General features: G+C 45.1%; 1 protein-coding gene across 2 annotated transcripts in view; it reads right to left on the minus strand.

The window, feature by feature from the left end:
- KCNH6 (potassium voltage-gated channel subfamily H member 6) overlaps nucleotides 1-6,372 on the minus strand; it is a 128,718-nt gene extending 122,346 nt beyond the window's left edge. For both annotated transcript variants that reach the window (XM_053363828.1, XM_053363827.1), the window contains exon 1: nucleotides 5,739-6,372. In XM_053363828.1, the coding sequence (XP_053219803.1) occupies nucleotides 5,739-5,814 (76 nt within the window). In that variant the 5' untranslated portion in view covers nucleotides 5,815-6,372. The remainder of the gene's footprint in view (nucleotides 1-5,738) is intronic.
- Between the last annotated feature and the right edge of the window lie 12,591 nt (nucleotides 6,373-18,963).

Consider the following 18,963-nt stretch of genomic DNA (forward strand, 5'->3'; position numbering starts at 1 on the left):
CCTAGCATCCAGAAGTGCAACCTGCCAGAGGCTGAGAGGAGGGTATTCCTGCCCCTCTTCCCTTTGGGGCATGGCCACAGCTGTGCTTGCTTGAGCACACTCATTTTGCAGCCAGTCCCCTTTCTCAAAGGGCAATTGCAGAATGTTATCCCTCTGCCCATCCAAATGCATTGCTGCTAAGAAGCCAGCTGGGCTCTGCTCCACGTATCTTGGCAAAGGCACCAGGAGCGGATTAGGTTGCCTACCAATATTTCAGTGAATTAGAGCTTAAAGCAGGGTGGGTAAGAGAGTGGGCAGCTGTGTGTGTGTGTGTGTGTGTGTGTGTGTGTGTGGAGGGGTGGAGGGGTGGGGGAAAGGGATGTTGATTTTGAGGTTGGCAGCACAATTCTGTTTACAGAGAAATTGAATTAAAAGTCCTGGACTGGAAACCACAGGCAATGCAAAGCGTCTGCAATGCATGCTCCTAAATGCTTCTTTATTTATTGGGGCGGGGCGCATTATATCATGTCCTGCCTTCATATTCACAGCACCTCGCAAAACATTTATAACAATAAAATGAAACAAAAATTAACAGCACAATTAGGAACGGATACAGAGAGAGACAGGCATTACCGGTAAAAACAGCCATTAAAAACCACGTATCAGCCTGGCAGGTCAAGTGCATGCTAGACTTTTTTTGGGTAGATCAGAGAAAGTAAGGAAAAAGTGGAGCCAAATGGCCAGGAGTTTCATAATATTGGCACAGCCACAAACATGCAACCAGTCCAAATGGGTGCAATATGATCTGACAGGCAAGAACTCATCAAGACCCTCACTGTGCCAACTGAAATTTCCAGAGGCTTTTCAAAGCATTACAGTATATTGCAGGAACCTGATCTGGATGGTCAGGTCAGACACCAGGAATTTATGTAGTTAGTAAATTATGGTGCTGGAGGAGACTCTTGAGAGTCCCATGGACTGCAAGAAGATCAAACCTATCCATTCTTAAGGAAATCAACCCTGAGTGCTCACTGGAAGGACAGATCCTGAAGCTGAGGCTCCGATACTTTGGCCACCTCATGAGAAGAGAAGACTCCCTGGGAAAGACCCTGATGTTGGGAAAGATGGAGGGCACAAGGAGAAGGGGACGACAGAGGACGAGATGGTTGGACAGTGTTGTCGAAGCTACCAGCATGAGTTTGACCAAACTGCGGGAGGCAGTGGAAGACAGGAGTGCCTGGCGTGCTCTGGTCCATGGGGTCATGAAGAGTCGGACATGACTAAATGACTAAAAAACAACATTGTGCCAAGCTGGGCACACTAGCTGGGCAAAAGCATCCCTCGCCACAGCTACCAGCTGAATATTCAGGAGCAAACCCAGGCCCAGGAGTGCTCTTCCTAGATTACAAATATGACCCCCCCCCCAAAGGAGGTGCTGCTCTACACAAAGCAGACTGTGACACCTGTCCTTTGAATTGGCCCCTTTCCTGTCCAGGAGCAACTGTCATGTCTGGAGCAAGCTTCAATTTCTTGGCTCTCGTCTATTCCATTACCACCTCCAGGCACTGATTCAAAACATCAACAGCGTCCTTGGAATCCAATGGGAGTGAGAGGTAGAGCTGTGTGTCACCTGCATATTGATAACAACACATGCTAAATCCCTGGAAACCTCTCTCAGCAATTCCCTGCACACGTTAAAATAGTAGGGAGGATGGAATCCCCAGGTCATCATAGGTTAAATGCAAATAAATGAGCAGGGGTCCCCAACACTCACTAATGGAAATTCCTATTCAGGAAAGACTAAGACCAACATAAAAAGTGCCTCCCATCCTGTCCAGGTCATGCAGAAAGATATCATGGCTAATGGTACCGGGTGCTGCAGAGAGGTGCAGCAGAACCAACACTAGTTTAGTACTCTATTCCAAACTTAAAACTGGAAAGCGTAATGCTGGTGGTCAACAAAAGAGGTTTAAAGACTCTCTCAAGGCAAATCTTTTAAAAATGTAGTATAAACACCGACAACTGGGAAACACTGGCCTGTGAGCGCTCCAATTGGAGAACAGCCTTTGCCAAAGGTGTCATGAGCTTTGAAGACGCTCGAACTCAGGACGCAAGGGAGAAACGTGCTAAGAGGAAAGCACGCTTGGCAAACCCTCACCGTGATCATCCCGCCTGGAAACCTATGTCCCCACTCTGGAAGGATGTATGGATCCAGAATTGGCCTCCACAGTCACTTACAGACTCACTTTTTAAACCGTGTTCATGGAAGACAATCTTACTCGGCTACGAGGGATCGCCAAAGAAGAAGCAGATCATTCAACAGGATGGCAAAAGTGGTCTTGGGTCTAAAGCCAGGCCTAGACTGGAATGAGCCTAGAGAATCCGTTCAGTCCAAGAAACTCTGAAACTAAGCTGCCGTCACATGTTCTGGTATCCTCTTCAGAAAGCGAATGCTGTAGACTTGCTATAAATTATCCAACACAGTGGGATCCAGAAAGGGTGGCTTCAGTATGGTAACGCGGAAAGACAGTGTACAGGCAACGGCCATTTTGCGCGCATTCAAAGCATTTGCAAGCATGCGTGCATGCATTAACCACGAACCCGGAAGTGGCAGGGAAAGGGGGCATAACAGGGCTTAATGGGGCAGGGTAGGCTCTGTTGTGTGCAAATTGGGGGTTGCCTGTACAAGTATTAAATGGAACAACAGTGATCTTAAGGCTGAATAGAAACACTCTCTTCTCTGTGGTGGGAACTTTAGTACAACAACCTCTGAAAGGCACACCTTACTCTGACCCTGATGTAGCATCTACACTCTTGTAGACATATCAACTGCTGGTATGTGGCCCTTGAGTCATGAATGGAAGAGTAGAGAAGCCAAAACAGACTTTGCAGGATTGGTGCCTTTTCCTCCTTGAAGCCCATCTTCCACACCCAGGGAACTACTTTGCTCTGCCTTAAAAGATCTCCAAGACAGCTTCACACATAGACACCAGGTTGTAAAGCCCTGAAGATATGAGTGGCGGTTGCTGGGGTACTAATGAGAGACTAAACAATATATTTTGGTTCCATGGATATTATGAGATTCTGCTTCATGGCAAATGGCTCGACTGGAGATTCTTTAAGGTAAGCCTATCATTTGCTCTGAGCCCTCAAGAGAAGCATTGAACAGATGATTCTCAGGGGGGCAGCCTAGATGGATTTCTGAGCTACAGGGCAATATCAAAAGACCAAAATAAATCATGAGGTCTTTTTTTCTGAATTAGATTTCAGAGTCTGCCTGACCTTTGTCTTATCCAGAAAGTTATTTCATCTACACTACCTTGGCATTACGTATCCTGCAACAAAAACATCTTGTTCCACCTCTAACGGTCATAAATTGGTGACCAGCACATAAAATAAAAGCCCACTCATAAAGACTAGCGCCAATAAAACAAATAAAGGTGTATAAACTTCCAAAATGAGATATATATTTTTTGTTTACAGTTTATTTAATGGCTCTAAACTCAATATCAAAACCAGATGGGTGCAGCTTCGCATGCACCATTGTTCGACACACAAACAAGTCAGTAAGCTCTTTATAATATTATTCAACAACTTCCAGTCACTTCAACCCAAAGCATCTTCTTCAGTGGCTCAGAGTTATAAGCAATACATAAAGAGAACATTCAGACTCTCTCATTTGTTTACAAGGGCAGCTACTTTCTCTTAAGCCATCAGGATTCATCTAGGCAAAGCACCTAAGGGAAACTGATGTGTATTGATCAACTTAGAAACTTATATAAAAATGAATGTAGAGTAAGGCTGTGATTCACCTCAGTGGACAAATGAAAACTCCCATTGACTTGAAATGTGTCTGATACACACACACAGAGCACAGGTGTGCCTGGGGCTGTGCACACACATGACATTTAAACCACATCTAAGCCCTCCCAAAGAATAATGGGAACTGTAGCTCTGTGAAGAGTAAACAACAGCTCCTGGGAATCTTTTCTCTTTAGGGCTTGGGGTGTGGAGCAATACACTTTAAATTTGCTTTATACATCTGGTGTGTAAGCAGCCTGTAAGCCACAAGTTGGGCAGGATGATATCTACCCTTAGTTATTGGCGATAAGCGCCTGAAAATTACACTTCTGGGTATCGTAAAAGCAGCCAACAACAAATTCAGCTTCCATTGCTGATCTAATTCGTTTTCCTTTCCTTTTCCCCTGGCATTTCATGGCTTCCAGTAGCCATGTGTTCCGCATGTTTAACTGTGTTCAGGTTAAAAAAGAAAGATCTCCCTTTCGCTAGCTGGCAACTTCACTATTTATTTCACTTGAGGATGTGTACAAATATTTTGGGCTTTATCCAATATTAGTCCTGCTCAGAGCAAGCCCATTGAAATTAATGGATGTGACTCACTTAAGTACATTAATTTCAATAGGTCTACTGAACTTAGGCTTTATTCTGATGCCAGCAGACACCCCTGTGGTTCAGATAAATAATAGGACTACATTTAACATTTATACAGTATTGGTAGCTTGCATCTTTATTAGCCTCACAATATCCCTGTGAATTAGGTTATTACAAATCTGATTTTTTTTGAGATGGGAACCTGAGACTTTTGGCAACCATGCTGGGATTTGAGCTCTTGGACCACATTGTGACATCAGCATAGGTTCTTTAGGAGATTTGGGTTTTACGTGGTAGGCCCAATACAGCAAATGAAATGAACATAGAAGACACAGATTTCCTCAGGCCAGTCTCCACAGAATTATGCTGCTACATCCTACAGTCCACTAACGTATGTAGGAAAACCCAAGGCTTAGTCTGTACGCCCATGCACTGCAAGATCTGGCAACATATAGGCAGCCTTCTGCTGATCACGCACTTATCCAGCCAGAATACAGGAAATTCAGATATTGTGCACAATACCAAAGAAAGAAAGAAAGAAAGAAAGAAAGAAAGAAAGAAAGAAAGATAGAAAAAGTTTGGAGTTGTGTATGTATAAAAATGTGCAAAAAATGTGCCATAAGCAGGCATGCACGCAAGTGGCAGGCTGATTGCCTGTGGCTTTATAGTGGTGGTGTTCAGTGAAATTAGACAGTTCTGATGTTTGGGCTAAGGGGCAGGGCTTTCTGCTGTAGTGTCAAGCTGCAAAACTTTAGCGGTGCCGTTGTTTTAATGGAAAGTTCTGATTTATGGGATTATTTCTAGCAAGCAGCAATATTATCAAAGGAAAATACTGAAAATACTGATAACATGAGTTACATGGCCAACTTTTCCCACCCCCCCAAAAAAACTAAGATCCAGTAAATTTATTGAATAGCATTCCAGCACCAACCAAAAGGCCAGGCGACAAGCCTAATTGCCCAGGGATAGATTTTTAACGAAACAGCCATTTTTGTTATTTTTGTTTAATCGGATACATTACCCAAAGTCTGTGCTTTTAAAACCAGTGGGATTGATTCCAGGTTTACAATAAAAACCGGAGGCAGTCCCTTTGCAACAATCTGTCACAACACAGGTGCGAGTTGGGCAATGACCAGGGAAGCAGGCTATCTTAATATCCCTGAAGTTTTAAGCAGCAGTACCCAAACTAGAATAAGGAATGCTCTGAAATATACCCAGGCATCAAACCCCCCCCCCCCGTTACTGCCTGCCCCACATTCCACATCAATATCGGCAGGCAAAAGATGGAGCTTCTTCGCACTTGCTAGTTCTGACCTTCAAGCAAAGGAAACACAGAGAAAGGAAGGCAACAGAGACGCGCTACTCACTTTGTCCTTCAAATTTCCTGATGATTGTATCCAAGTAGGTGTTCTGGGGGGCAACGTGCCCCCTCCTGACAGGCATTGTCGAATTGTCGTTCACATCCAATGGCTAAAAAGAAAGTTCCGCTCTGCACAAGAAGATGAGCTGGCTTGGTATGTCCACGCAATTTCTCTCCCCCTCTCTCTCTTGGGTTCGAGAAGAAGACGCGGATCTGTCCTGGTGAAGCCTTGGAGAAGGGGGAAGCCCTCCCGCCCCCTCCTCTAGGTTCCCTTAGTTTGTGGCCAATGCAATTCCATCAAAGGCGGGCGTGGGTCGCTGTGAATCAAGGGGGAAAGATGAGCGCCAAAGGGAAAGAGATGGGATGGGAGGCACCACGTTTCACTGGGTCCCCCCTCCCTTAAAAATAAAACGACGATGATGCTTAGTCATCAGTGTCCCATTCCATATATGTCTCCCGAAGAGAGTTGTCAGCAGCAACAGCTGTTAATCTGACAATAGCCAGCAGCCACCTCCCATCCCTCTTCTTTGGGATGCTAAATAGGCAAGGACCATAAAGAACTCGCTGCCTCTCTGCTCTAACAGCTCAGCACCGTGGGTGCTGGAGGGGAGGCTTGGGGCTGCCTGGGAGGAGGGTGCGGGCGCGTGGGAGGGGTCTCCTCCTCTCCTCTCCTCTCCCCCCCACACCACCCGTTTCGCCTCCTTCACAGAGCCAAAGGCAAAGCAACGCTTTCCGACCCAGATGAGAGCGGGAGCTGTCCGCAAGCTGTGGTGCTGAAGCGCCCGTCCAAGGGAGGGTGCCGCCCGGGTTGCCGGCTGGTAATCCGGGGGCGGAAGGAAGAGCCGGTGGGGTAGGGCGGGGGCAGCGGGGGGGAAAAGGGGCAGGGACTGACTCCCAGCAGAAGAAACTTGGGAGATGACATTTTGCTTAGACCGCTTTGTTCAGCATGCTTTTTTGGCACTGCGCTCTCAAGTCTTTTGCTTGGGGGTTGTCAGGGAAGGAGACGTGGAGGAAACAAAGGATTCTTGCCCCCATCACTCAAGAAGAGATGGAGATCTCACCCCCGCTCCTCAGCAGACACCTCGCCGTCTAGCACTTGGCATCCATCGTAGATAGCTATAGTAATAAAGCTGTAACAAGATTCAGGGTTTGTTCTAAACATGCTGCTAAAAGCATTTTGTGCAGTGCGGGGAAACTGCAATGAGAACTAAGTTTTTGTGCAATGGAGCTATTTGAAAAGGAGCTGTATTTGTTTAAAAAGATGATAAAAGATGTTTGCTCTCAACCTTCATAACCTTATATTAATAGAAGGACATCATATTCTTCCACCCATCCAAACCTCAACTTTGGTGGTCCTATGACTATCACTTCCACAGTGAAACAGAAACGTCCAAAAACCACAGAATTGTCTAGTTGGAAGGGACCCTGAGGGTCATCTAGTCCAATCTCCTGCAATGCAGGAAACTTTCACCCAATGTGGGGCTCGAACCCACAATCCTGAGATAAAGGGTCTCATGCTCCGCCATTGGTCTGCATTGGTTGCATTGGTTTGGGTCCTACCCTCTGGAGCAGGAGAAAGCAAGCCTGCTCCATCTTCTATGTGACAGCCTTTCAGATATTTGAAGGTGGCTGTCATATCTCCTCTCAGTCTCCTCTTATCCAGGCAACTCCCACAAGCGTTCCTCATATGACTTGGTTTCCAGACCCTTCGTCATCTTGGTTGCTCTCCTCTGCACACCTTCCAGCTTGTCAATATCCTTCTTAATTGTCTTCCGCATCATCTTTATCTTTGGGGTTCACTCATAGCCAAGTAAGATTGTGCTCCATGAATATGGTCTTTACAGTGTGTCGGTAGGTGACTGTGGAAGCCAATTCTGGATCCGCACATCTTAAATGTAACAGGGTAGCAGTCTCTGCAAATCTTAGGGACTCCCCAGATACAGTGGTACCTCGGGTTAAGTACTTAATTAGTTCCTGAGGTCCGTTCTTAACCTGAAACTGTTCTTAACCTGAAGCACCACTTTAGCTAATGGGGCCTCCTGCTGCTGCCGCACCGCTGGAGCACGATTTCTGTTCTCATTCTGAAGCAAAGTTCTTAACCTGAAGCACTATTTCTGGGTTAGCAGAGTCTGTAACCTGAAGTGTATGTAACCTGAAGCGTATGTAACCCAAGGTACCACTGTACAAAGAATGGTGTTAGTTTGTAAATCATAAAGAAAACAAGTTACCCTCATTTCCCAAACAGCCAGAAAAACATCTGTCCTCAGCAACTTCATGCCCTATAGAATACTGAATGTGAGTTGTGGGCAGGGACAGGCATTGGCTAACATGAGTCCCTAATCATTTTTAGTATCCTGGGTGAGGCAGAGCAGAGTCAGTAGGATAGCAACAACAACAACAACAACAACAACAACAACAACAACAACAACCTTTATTGTCACTACACCACCTGTGTGTCATGAAGCTTAGAAACTCTTCTCCGCACTGTAAGGGGTGGAAGAAAAGGAAAAGGAACAACTTTTCCTTTCCCCTAAATATGAAAACCTCCTCTCTCAGATTTAATAAAACATTAAACATTATAAAACTTCCCTATACAGGGCTGCCTTCAGATGTCTTCTAAAGGTTGTCTAGTTACTTATCTCCTTGGCTCAGAGGTCGCATAATTCCATACCCTCCAACATTTCTCCAATGAAAATAGGGACGTCCTAAAGAAAAGCGTCACCTTCCAGGGTCAAATCAGAAACTGGGATGGGTTCTGTAAATCCGGGACTGTCCCAGGAAAATAGGGACACTTGGAGGGTCTGTTCGTGTCTGGGGATATGCTGCAAAATCTTGTTGTGTGCTTCTGATTCTGTATATTAATAGTGAATTTTGCATCCCCACACCCATTAGCAGGTGTGCAGGTCACTTACAGGAAAAATCAAGGGGTTTGTCTCCATACTTAGGAATCATAGAATCATAGAGTTGGAAGAGACCACAAGGGCCATCGAGTCCAACCCCCTGCCAAGCAGGAAACACCATCAGAGCACTCCTGACATATGGTTGTCAAGCCTCTGCTTAAAGACTTCCAAAGAAGGAGACTCCACCACACTCCTTGGCAGCAAATTCCACTGTCAAACAGCTCTTACTGTCAGGAAGTTCTTCCTAATGTTTAGGTGGAATCTTCTTTCCTGCAGTTTGGATCCATTGCTCCGTGTCCGCTTCTCTGGAGCAGCAGAAAACAACCTTTCTCCCTCCTCTATGTGACATCCTTTTATATATTTGAACATGGCTATCATATCACCCCTTAACCTCCTCTTCTCCAGGCTAAACATGCCCAGCTCCCTTAGCCCTGCCTCATAAGGCATCGTTTCCAGGCCTTTGACCATTTTGGTTGCCCTCCTCTGGACACGTTCCAGTGTCTTCTACATACATAGAAAAAATAGTTTGTATGTTAAAGAAAAAGAAAACAGAGAGACAGACAACATCCAGAAAAGGCCTTTTCTCTCCACCCTTCATTTCACTTCATTTCGGTCTCTTGCTTTTCTTCCTTCCTGTGTTTCTGACTCAGTTTCTCTTTCATTTTCTGTTCATTCTCAATGCTTGTAACCTCTTCCACAGGAACATAGGACGCATAAGATCCTTGATCTATCTAGCTCAGTATTCACTGCTGTGGATTGAGCCTGAGCTATGGCCCTTCCCCTGTCTGTCTATATCCCTTCCCTCTTCTCTGATCTCATGTTGCTTGTGCAATTATGGAGCCGGGAAGCTTCAAATAAACCCTGGCAAGTTTTGGCTGGAACATTTACTTAGGACCTTGGTATACCAATCAACTCTGGAACTGGAGCATTGTTGGTTCAAGTTCAAATCCATTTGCAGATTCTCACAAAAGAATTCTCCTTCAGCCTTCCTTTCTAATATTATCTCCACTTCTCTTTTCTTTCAGTCCAAGATTTATGTTGTTTTCTGCACGGTGTCTTGCCAACAGTGTTGAAAGAGGGCAGGAGCAGACAGGTCCAGAATGGCAGTACTAAATTACGGAGGGAAGGATTTTATTCTTTCACTGCTGGGTGTACATATTGTGGGAGCTGGGGCAAAATATGTAACCTCCACTTAGTTTCATCAGCGCTGACTGAGATAAGCTAGTAAACAAGCGCGATGGGGGGTGGGGGTGGGGAGCAAAACAGCTTGTCAAAGAGCCTTTACTTCATTGAAGCCAGAAATGTTTTTCATTGCATCTGACATGGTACAACAGACCCCGTTCAACAGCAACAGGCTTTGACCAGTAAAACTTATTACCCAATTTCCTTTCCATCATGCCTTCTCCTTCTGTAGCACTGCGGTCATGGACTCCAGATGTGGGTGAACTGGACTGTGTTTACTATTATTCTTTGAGAGAAAAGAGGGGTGCATTTGCTGATATAACCCCTTCCTGACTCAGGCTATGTGTAGCTTGAGACATGACGAGGTCGATTCCTGCCCCCCCCCCCCGCCCCTCACTGCATTTCAAATCCCTTTCTTACATTGCTGTACACACCAGAGATGGGGTGGGGTGAGGTGAGGCTGTCCAATTCACATATGGCTGCCTGAAACAGACATACTTCAGCTTAACTGCAGTTTCTGTTTTCTACTCAGATGAAGCATGGTTTTAGGCAAAGCACAGTTTTAGGCAAAGGGTTGTGGCTAATGTTATGCGTACTCAGTGGTGGGAACATGCCGGAGCTGGAGTAAACACGAATACGTGCACTGTTGTGAGTCAAGCAACAGTGCTTGCAATAAATTACCTGAGCCAGTGGGAAGGCGATAGGCAGACCAGCAGCCTGTTCTTCCCTTACTGATTCTTCTTGAGTAACTGCTAGCTGTAGATTGTTTTAATACTCTGCAAGATAATTTAATTGGTGTTTCATAAGGCAACAAACCAGTACAACGGTGGAGGGGCAGGAGATAGAAACAAAAAGTTCTGTATAGAGAAGAGAAATAGACATTAGTTTTAATCTCTTTTACTCAGTGCATTATCCCTCCATAGTTAGGGCTGCCATATTTTGAAGAGCAAAAAAAGAGGACACATTTGCCAACTTCTACTTTTAACTATGGATAGCTATGACGACTCTAGCCATGAAAACAAGGACTAAGCAGCTGGGCAGATGGGAGGGGGGGTCTGATAACAGCAACTGCTGCTGCTATTACAAGCAAACAATAAACAACAACAATGATTTGATTATTTATACCCCGCCCATCTGGCTGGGTTGCCCCAGCCACTTTGGGCGGCTTCCAACACATATAAAAACGTAATAAAACATCAAATGTTAAAAACTTCCCGATACAGGGCTGCCTTCAGATGTCTTGTGAAAGTTATATAGTTACTCATCTGCTTGACATCTGAAGGGTGTTCCACAGTGCAGGCGTGACTATCAAGAAGGCCCTCTGCCTGGTTCCCTGTAACTTCACTTCTTACAATGAGGGAACCGCCAGAAGGCCCTCGTAGCTGGACCTCAGTGTCTGGACTCAACAATGGGGATGGAGACACTCCTTCAGGTATACTGAGGTCCAGTGCCGAGGGCCTTCTGGCGATTCCCTCATTGTAAGAAGTGAAGTTACAGGGAACCAGGCAGAGGGCCTTCTCGGTAGTGGCACCCACCCTGTGGAACACCCTCCCACCAGCTGTCAAAGAGAAAAACAACTACCAGACTATTAGAAGACATCTGAAGGAAGCCCTCTTTAGGGAAGCTTTTAATGTTTAATAGACTATTGTATTTTAATATTCTGTTGGAAGCCACCCAGAGTGGCTGGGGAAACCCAGCCAGATGGGCGGGGTATAAATAACATTATTATTATTATTATTATTATTATTATTATTATTATTATTATACTGGGCTGAGGCCATTTAGGGCTTTAAAGCTGAGCACCAACACTCTGAATTGTGCTCAGAAACACACCGGGACACAGCGTAGATCCATTAGGACTGGTATTATATGGTCCTGGCAGCTGCTCCCAGATCTTATTATCTGATTTGGTTTTGTAACTGATAAAGGGGAACCAAATGGTACCAAATGAGTCATTCCTAACCTGCCCTTGCACCACATGTCTATGTTGTGATAAATGCTCAGAGAACTCTATATCCCAATCCTTTCCCATCTATCCCATTTTGGATGGACCTCTGGGGTTCTCGCACTGCTGAGCAACTTCCATCCATGCCACAGCTAGCAATAGGGTGATCAGATCTTTGAGGTTCAACAAAGGATTTGAGGGATTCTCTAAAGTTAACAGGGCCAGCTTTGGGTCAGGGTTTGGTTGCTCACCGGTGATAACTGAGATGACTTGAAAGATCAGATGTCAGAATCCAGAGGTGCAGGTGCAGTCCTACCATAGATGCAAAGAAGTCCCACATCCCTAGGAAGCTACCTTAGACTGAGTCACAGTGGTCCATCTGTAGCTCCAAATTGTACACTGACTGGCAGGAGCTTGCCAGAGTTTCAGGCAGGGTTGAACCTGACAAATGCAAGACAAATGTTCTGCCACTGAGCTATGGCCATTTCCTGCACAGTCAAGGTTGATGCCCTCTTTCCTTTCATGTCTGGTGGAAAATCTGGTGAGCCAGACGCTTGCTGGGATGTTCTGAGCAAGATGAGGTGGCTGGTGTTTTCTGTTTGTTTGTCTTAAGCTAATTAATCAGGATGCTGGCAGCTCAGCTGCTGCACTATGAATAAAATCATCAGAAGCCCCTGGGGAAACAATATAATTTCCATTTCCAGAGAGATTATATAGAAGAAAAGTTTACCCTTCTGAGCCCATAGGAGCAGCCATTTCTTTCCCATCCAATGCACCTGGAAATGGAAGCGCCATCCTTTTTCCAAAGGCATTTGAAGACTCAATTTGCAGCATGGCGTGGGAGCAGCTGGCTTGCCTTTGAACTATTTCAGTTTTTAGTCGAAGGAAGGCCAGCTCATCTCACAGTAAGACCTCCTGCCATGGATTTGCACACCCAGGCACCCTATTTATTTACTTAATTGGAAGTGGGTAGCTGTTACTGATGAGCTGGGGCAGTTAATTGGAAGGGAAATGATTTTGGAGCAGGATCTGGGTAGGGGAATTAATTGGGAGCAAATTAACTGTAGAGGAACTGATGGGCTGGGGTGCAAATTAATTAAAGTTTTTTTTAATTATTCGGCGTGATTTGGCTGGGAAATTAATTGTTTTGCCTTCTGAAAAAAATTACCTACTTGAAATGGTTTATAAATTTGCCTCCATGCATTTGAACTAGCTTATGCAAATTGTATGCAAATTTGTACCACCATCCTTTGAAAAGTGGTGCAGGTCCTCTTTGTGAGTGGTGTGTAAGTCGACCACCAGCCCATGCTATCCCCTTCCCCTCAAGCATGACTCTTGAGGCCTTTAGGATTTTATAACACTGTTGGGTAAGTTTCTAGGAGGGTGGGAAAGGAAAGAAAAATATCATCTATGAATTTGGCTCCTTATCTCTCTCGCCCTGACCTAGCCACTGTGATCCACGCGACGGTCACCTCCAGACTGGACTATTGTAACTCACTCTACGTGGGGCTGCCCTTGAGACTGACCCAGAAACTCCAGCAGGTGCAGAATGCCGCGGCGAGACTCCTTATGGGTCTTCGCTGCGAGATCATATTCATCCGGTACTATACCAGGTGCACTGGCTGCCGGTGGAGTACAGGATCAGGTTTAAGGTGCTGGTTTTAACCTTTAAAGCCCTATACGGCCTAGGACCCTCGTACCTACGGGACCGCCTCTCCTGGTATGTCCCACAGAGAAATTTACGGTCTGCAAATAAAAACATCCTAAAGATCCCAGGCCACAGAGAGGTTAGGCTGGCCTCAACTAGAGCCAGGGCTTTCTCGGCCGCGGCTCCAATCTGGTGGAACGCTCTGTCACAAGAGACTAGGGCCCTGCGGGACCTGACATCTTTCCGCAGGGCCTGCAAGACAGAGCTGTTCCACCAGGCCTTTGGCCAGGGCACAGTCTGACTCCCTCCTTTGGCAATCTTCACAGAACTCTAGCCCAATGGTTGCCATCAATTTGATTTGATTTGAATTAATTTTATAATGAAATGATTTTAGAATGTTGGACTATTTTGATTGTTGTTAGCCGCCCTGAGCCCAGCTTCGGCTGGGGAGGGCGGGATATAAATAAAATTTTTTATTATTATTATTATTATTATTATTATTATTATTATTATTATTTCTAATAGTGCTACAAGGTGCCAGTTCCCAACTTCCTGAGAAGCACTCCTGTTAGGGGCTGGAGATATGTTGCAATGCTTTGTTGCAGGTCCCCACTGGTCAAGTAGAATCATCTTCCCTTGGCATCAGACCCAGGTTTTATGACTTCTCCGTATTTAACTCACCCCTTTCATTCCCTGTTCCTTCTGGAGCTCCTGCAACACCAGATCCAATAGGCTGCTGCCACTGCGGTCTCCTCCTTGCCAAAATGTCCTTCCTGCTGCTCTCCTTCAGAATGACCTTCAATATATAGAGAGAAAACTCTACAGAGTACTCCTCCCCTCTCTTCCTTGCCCAAAGGCCAGAAGAAGAATGGCCATTCTAAGGGTACGCTTTCTTTTCTCAGTTGTTGTACTACATAATTTTTCAGGCATGAAATTGGTCTAAGCGAATTACAGTCCATTACCATCTCTGCATTACAGTTTTCCAGGGATCGTTTCAATTAATATTCCAGGGCACTTCACAAACACAAAAGAGGGGCAAATTCCTTCTGATGTTAGCCTTCAGTGCAGAAGCAGAGGCCACAGCAAGTGCCACGTTTCAGTCAGAGTGTAGCTTTGGCTTTTTATCTCATGGAACTTTTTATTCCTCGGCTGCATTGCTTGAGGAGGTGTGGGGGTGGGCAGGTATGCATCTGGGGCTAGCCCAGGTTTTAGGCATGCTGCCTTTTGCAAAATAATACAAATACCAGAATTATTTGCCTCGCTTTCCTATTGCTGCTGGAATTCGTGACTATGGCAGTGATGAACCAGTAGCTCAGTACTGCCACCTAGCGCGTCTGGGATTTTTCACCCCTGCAGCAAATCCTGAACAGACAACTATCCAGTGTTTTGCTTCTGAATATACAGCCTCAGGTTAATTCTCCCCTATCCAAGTCTAAATTTTGGCCCAAACCAACTAGCACATTTCTAATGTAAGCTCCAAATCATCAGAGAGGTGGAACTAACCTCTAAGCATATTTCTGATTAGTCAAACAGATGCCTGATATCAAAGATGAAAGATATTATAACTGAGCCAAACAATTACCATATTTTTTGCTCTATAAGACTCACTTTTCCCCTCCTAAAAAGTAAGGGGAAATGTGTGTGCGTCTTATGGAGTGAATGCAGGCTGCGCAGCTATCCCAGAAGCCAGAACAGCAAGAGGGATTGCTGCTTTCACTGCGCAGCGATCCCTCTTGCTGTTCTGGCTTCTGAGATTCAGAATATTTTTTTTCTTGTTTTCCTCCTCCAAAAACTAGGAGCGTCTTGTGGTCTGGTGCGTCTTATAGAGCGAAAAATACGGTCTTTGACTTCACAAAGAGAGTGGATTTTACTGGTCACAGATTTCCAATAAAATGTGAGGTTTCATTTTCAATTGCTTGCCTTCCTGGAACCATCTAATCAGGAATTCAAAGACTGGTTCTCCCCCGCAACATCTTCTTCGGATACATACAAATTGGTAACACAAGGGATTGCAACCATGGGCAAAGTGACTCTTCGGGTCATGGATTTGATTTTCTATTGCTGCGGTTACATTACATGTTTTCTGGGCCTGCAGAGACAACTGATGTGTGTACAATCTGGAGAAAACTCATGATCAATACATCGCTCACACCAAATCCTTTGATTTCCCTCTTTGCTTCTTTTCATTCACTACAACCTTTCTCTTGAAAGCCTCCCCCCTTTTTTTCTGTTGAAAAAGGCAGGATGTTTGAGAAAGCATCCTGTTTACACAGTGAACCCAACAGACCCCATTACTGTCAGCAAAGTAAATCAACAAGCTGAAATCAAAGCCACTCCTTCCGTAAGTGGAGTGGTTTGGGCAAATCTTTGCATTTCTAAAAGGAGCTTACAAGCCAAATTGTAATTCCTGGGGAAAATAGCTCAGCACAGCAGAAGCAGCAGCGCTGAAAAGCATCTTGGTACAAGCAAAATGCAATCTAGAAATGGCAGCTGAACATGCCAACACACCTAGACACAACCTGTTGTCGTCTCTCTCGGTACTGGAGACAACTTTCAAAACAATGCTTACTTTTTCAGTTATTAATGTGCAGTGATGGCACCAGAAAAGAAATGGGGGGGGGGGCAGAAGTAGAAAAGTGTATGGGGGGTGATGATCTTAAATAAACATGCTAGATTTTTGAAAGAGAAATAATGGCTTGCCAATCAGGTCGGCGGTTTGAATCCCGGGGTGAGCTCCCGTTGCTTTGTCCCTGCTTCCACCAACCTAGCAGTTCGAAAGCACATCAAAGTGCAAGTAGATAAATAGGTACCGCTCCGGCGGGAAGGTAAACGGCGGTTCCGTGCACTGCTCTGGTTCGCCAGAAGTGGCTTAGTCATGCTGGCCACATGACCCGGAAGATGTACGCCGACTCCCTTGGCCAATAAAGCGAGATGAGCGCCGCAACCCCAGAGTCGTCTGCGACTGGACCTAATGGTCAGGGGTCCCTTTACCTTTATGCTAAGGTTATGTCAACCTTCATTTGTCTTTAATTTTCCAAGGGTCCTTGGGTGTGACACCGGGGGCAGGCTTTGGTAATATGGTGCCCTGCGTGAGGCCAAAATTTGGCACCCTTCCACCCAATATTTCTTAATTTTCACAATAATTCCTTTTGGTACAGTTGTAGTTGTTTTATTGAATTTTGTGCCCCTTCGACTCGGAGCACTGTGTGTGTTTCTGTGTGTGTGCGTGTGCGCGCGCACTGGTGGCTTTCATTCTAGATGAATTAACTCTAGCATTATCATTAACAGCCTATCAGTCCTACCTCTTTATGCACTGGAAGAAATCTATTGTTTTAGTATGATGTTAAGCCATATTATGGATGACACAGCAGATATTAAACAGGGGTACTGCAAAGGGGTCGTTTGAATGAACAGCAAGATAACTGCAGCAACTAAAGAATCTTATCATCCATAATGCCACACAGTTTTTGTTGCAGTTTTTAGAAGTTCAGACGTTGCCCGCATTTTAACAGAGAGGGTTTCCTCCCACCGCCACCACCTGAGGCCAGGGTCAGGATATCTCATCTGATCCCTTAAATTAATCTTGACTTGGAAATAGCATTGCACTTTGCAGAGGCGGGGGGTGGGAGACTGCCAAGAGGGAGCCTTTAAAGGGAGCAGCCGTTTGTGTTTCATCATCAAGCACTAAACACTGAATTGCTTTTCAGTCTAGAGCAATTTTCTCTCTCTTCCGTTACTTGGTGATAGGATGGAAGCATCTTATAAAATATAAATGAAAGGCTAGAAGTTCAAGGTTGTAAACTCTGTAGTAAACGAATCCAAACCGCCTTACCAGACTGAGAAGCATTTAGAGGAGCAGCCTCCCCAGTATGTTCAGATAATATGTTTATTTAGCAGTCCAATTAGATGCAAAAAAAAGAAGGGGGGGAAAAGGTCTAGTATCTGCCAGTTGTACTCAGGGTTGTGAATGTATTTGCAGTGCTTTCTGTGGACTGAAGTCATTTATCAGGAGCTGTGGTTTAGGTTCATTCTCCTGTAAGTCTGCAAAATCAAGGTTTGTGAAAAGAAGGGCAGGCTGCTTAAGAAATATTGCTGGCTCGTTTTATGCCCCTTGACTTCCTGCTTGAAACAGAAACCAGAATCTACTTTCCAGGTATCTTACATTTAGATTCCATCTTTCTTCCACCATCGAACCCAAGTCAGTGTTTATGTAGTCTAAAAAGCACACTGGTGTTATTCCTCATTTCAATCTGAGTAAAGAGAAAAAACAGGTCGGAAAAACAGATTCTTTCATCATGTTCATCTCCATCTTGCCTGCCTCCTCCAACACCTGCAGCCCAGAAAACATTCAATCTCCTGACTATCCAAATTTTACTTTCTTTTCCTCCAGAAGGAATTTGGTTCCAACTTCCCAGTTTTAAAGATAAAGCAGTTTTCTCCGATGAATCAGCTGGCTTAAATGCTTGCTACATTTTTGGGTGGAAGGGCAGGAAAACATCCAGCACACTCCCTGTAGATTTAATAGAATCATAGACTTGTAGAGTTCGAAGGAACCATGAGGGTCATCTAGTCCAACCCCTGCAATGCAGGACTCTTTTGCCCAGTGTGGGACTTGAACTCACAACCCCGAGATTAAGAGTCCCAGGCTCTACCAAATGAGCTAGGAAATACTAAACTGCCAGCATCCACTTGAGGATTTCCCCTGTATAATTTACAGTTCTGACTCAGCCCTGCAATCTGTTTTCAAAGCTCATGATTTCTCTCGGTGCATTGGCATTATCTTGCAGTGCTGTTGAAAGCTGCTGGGCAGCTCATTTTGGGAACAGTTATGAACCTTTCTGGAATGAGTTCCCCTTGAGAAGCCAGGTCTCAAACTTCTAGGATAGACACAAGTCTTGTGGAACATCGGGCAGGTGTAGGGAGCAAAGGACAAAGGCAATTCTCTTTTACTGCCTGTAGTCTGTGCCTTGAGGAATAATGATGGTGTTATTTCCCCGACTCCAACATCCAACTAGCTTCCCCTTCTATCAGTTTCAGTTCACAGCTGTCCTGCTTCCCTTTAGCAGCAAATGTGGTACAGTAGAGGGGGAGAATCAGATGGGGACATCTCATGGCCATAGAAAGAATTACAAGCAGGGAGCTCCTTTAACGATAGTGGTTTATCACTGCCAAATAATAATAAATAATAATAAATTTAATTTATATCCTGCCTTCCCCAGCCGAAGCCGGGCTCAGGGCGGCTAACAACAATAAAATAATACAACATTCTAAAATAATTTCATTAAAATTAATTCAACTCAACCATTAGGCTAAAGTTCTGTGAAGATTGCCAAAGGAGGGAGTCAGGCTGTGCCCTGAACAAAGGCCTGGTGGAACAGCTCTGTCTTGCAGGCCCTTCGGAAAGTTGTCAAGTCCCGCAGGGCCCTAGTCTCTTGTGACAGAGCGTTCCACCAGATTGGGGCCACAGCCAAAAAAGCCCTGGCTCTGGTCGAGGCCAGGCTAACCTCTCTGTGGCCTGGGACCTTCAGGATGTTTTTGTTTGAAGACTGTAAGTTCC

Source organism: Podarcis raffonei, chromosome 13 (assembly GCF_027172205.1).
Source record: "Podarcis raffonei isolate rPodRaf1 chromosome 13, rPodRaf1.pri, whole genome shotgun sequence".
Classification (NCBI taxonomy): Eukaryota; Metazoa; Chordata; class Lepidosauria; order Squamata; family Lacertidae; genus Podarcis; species Podarcis raffonei.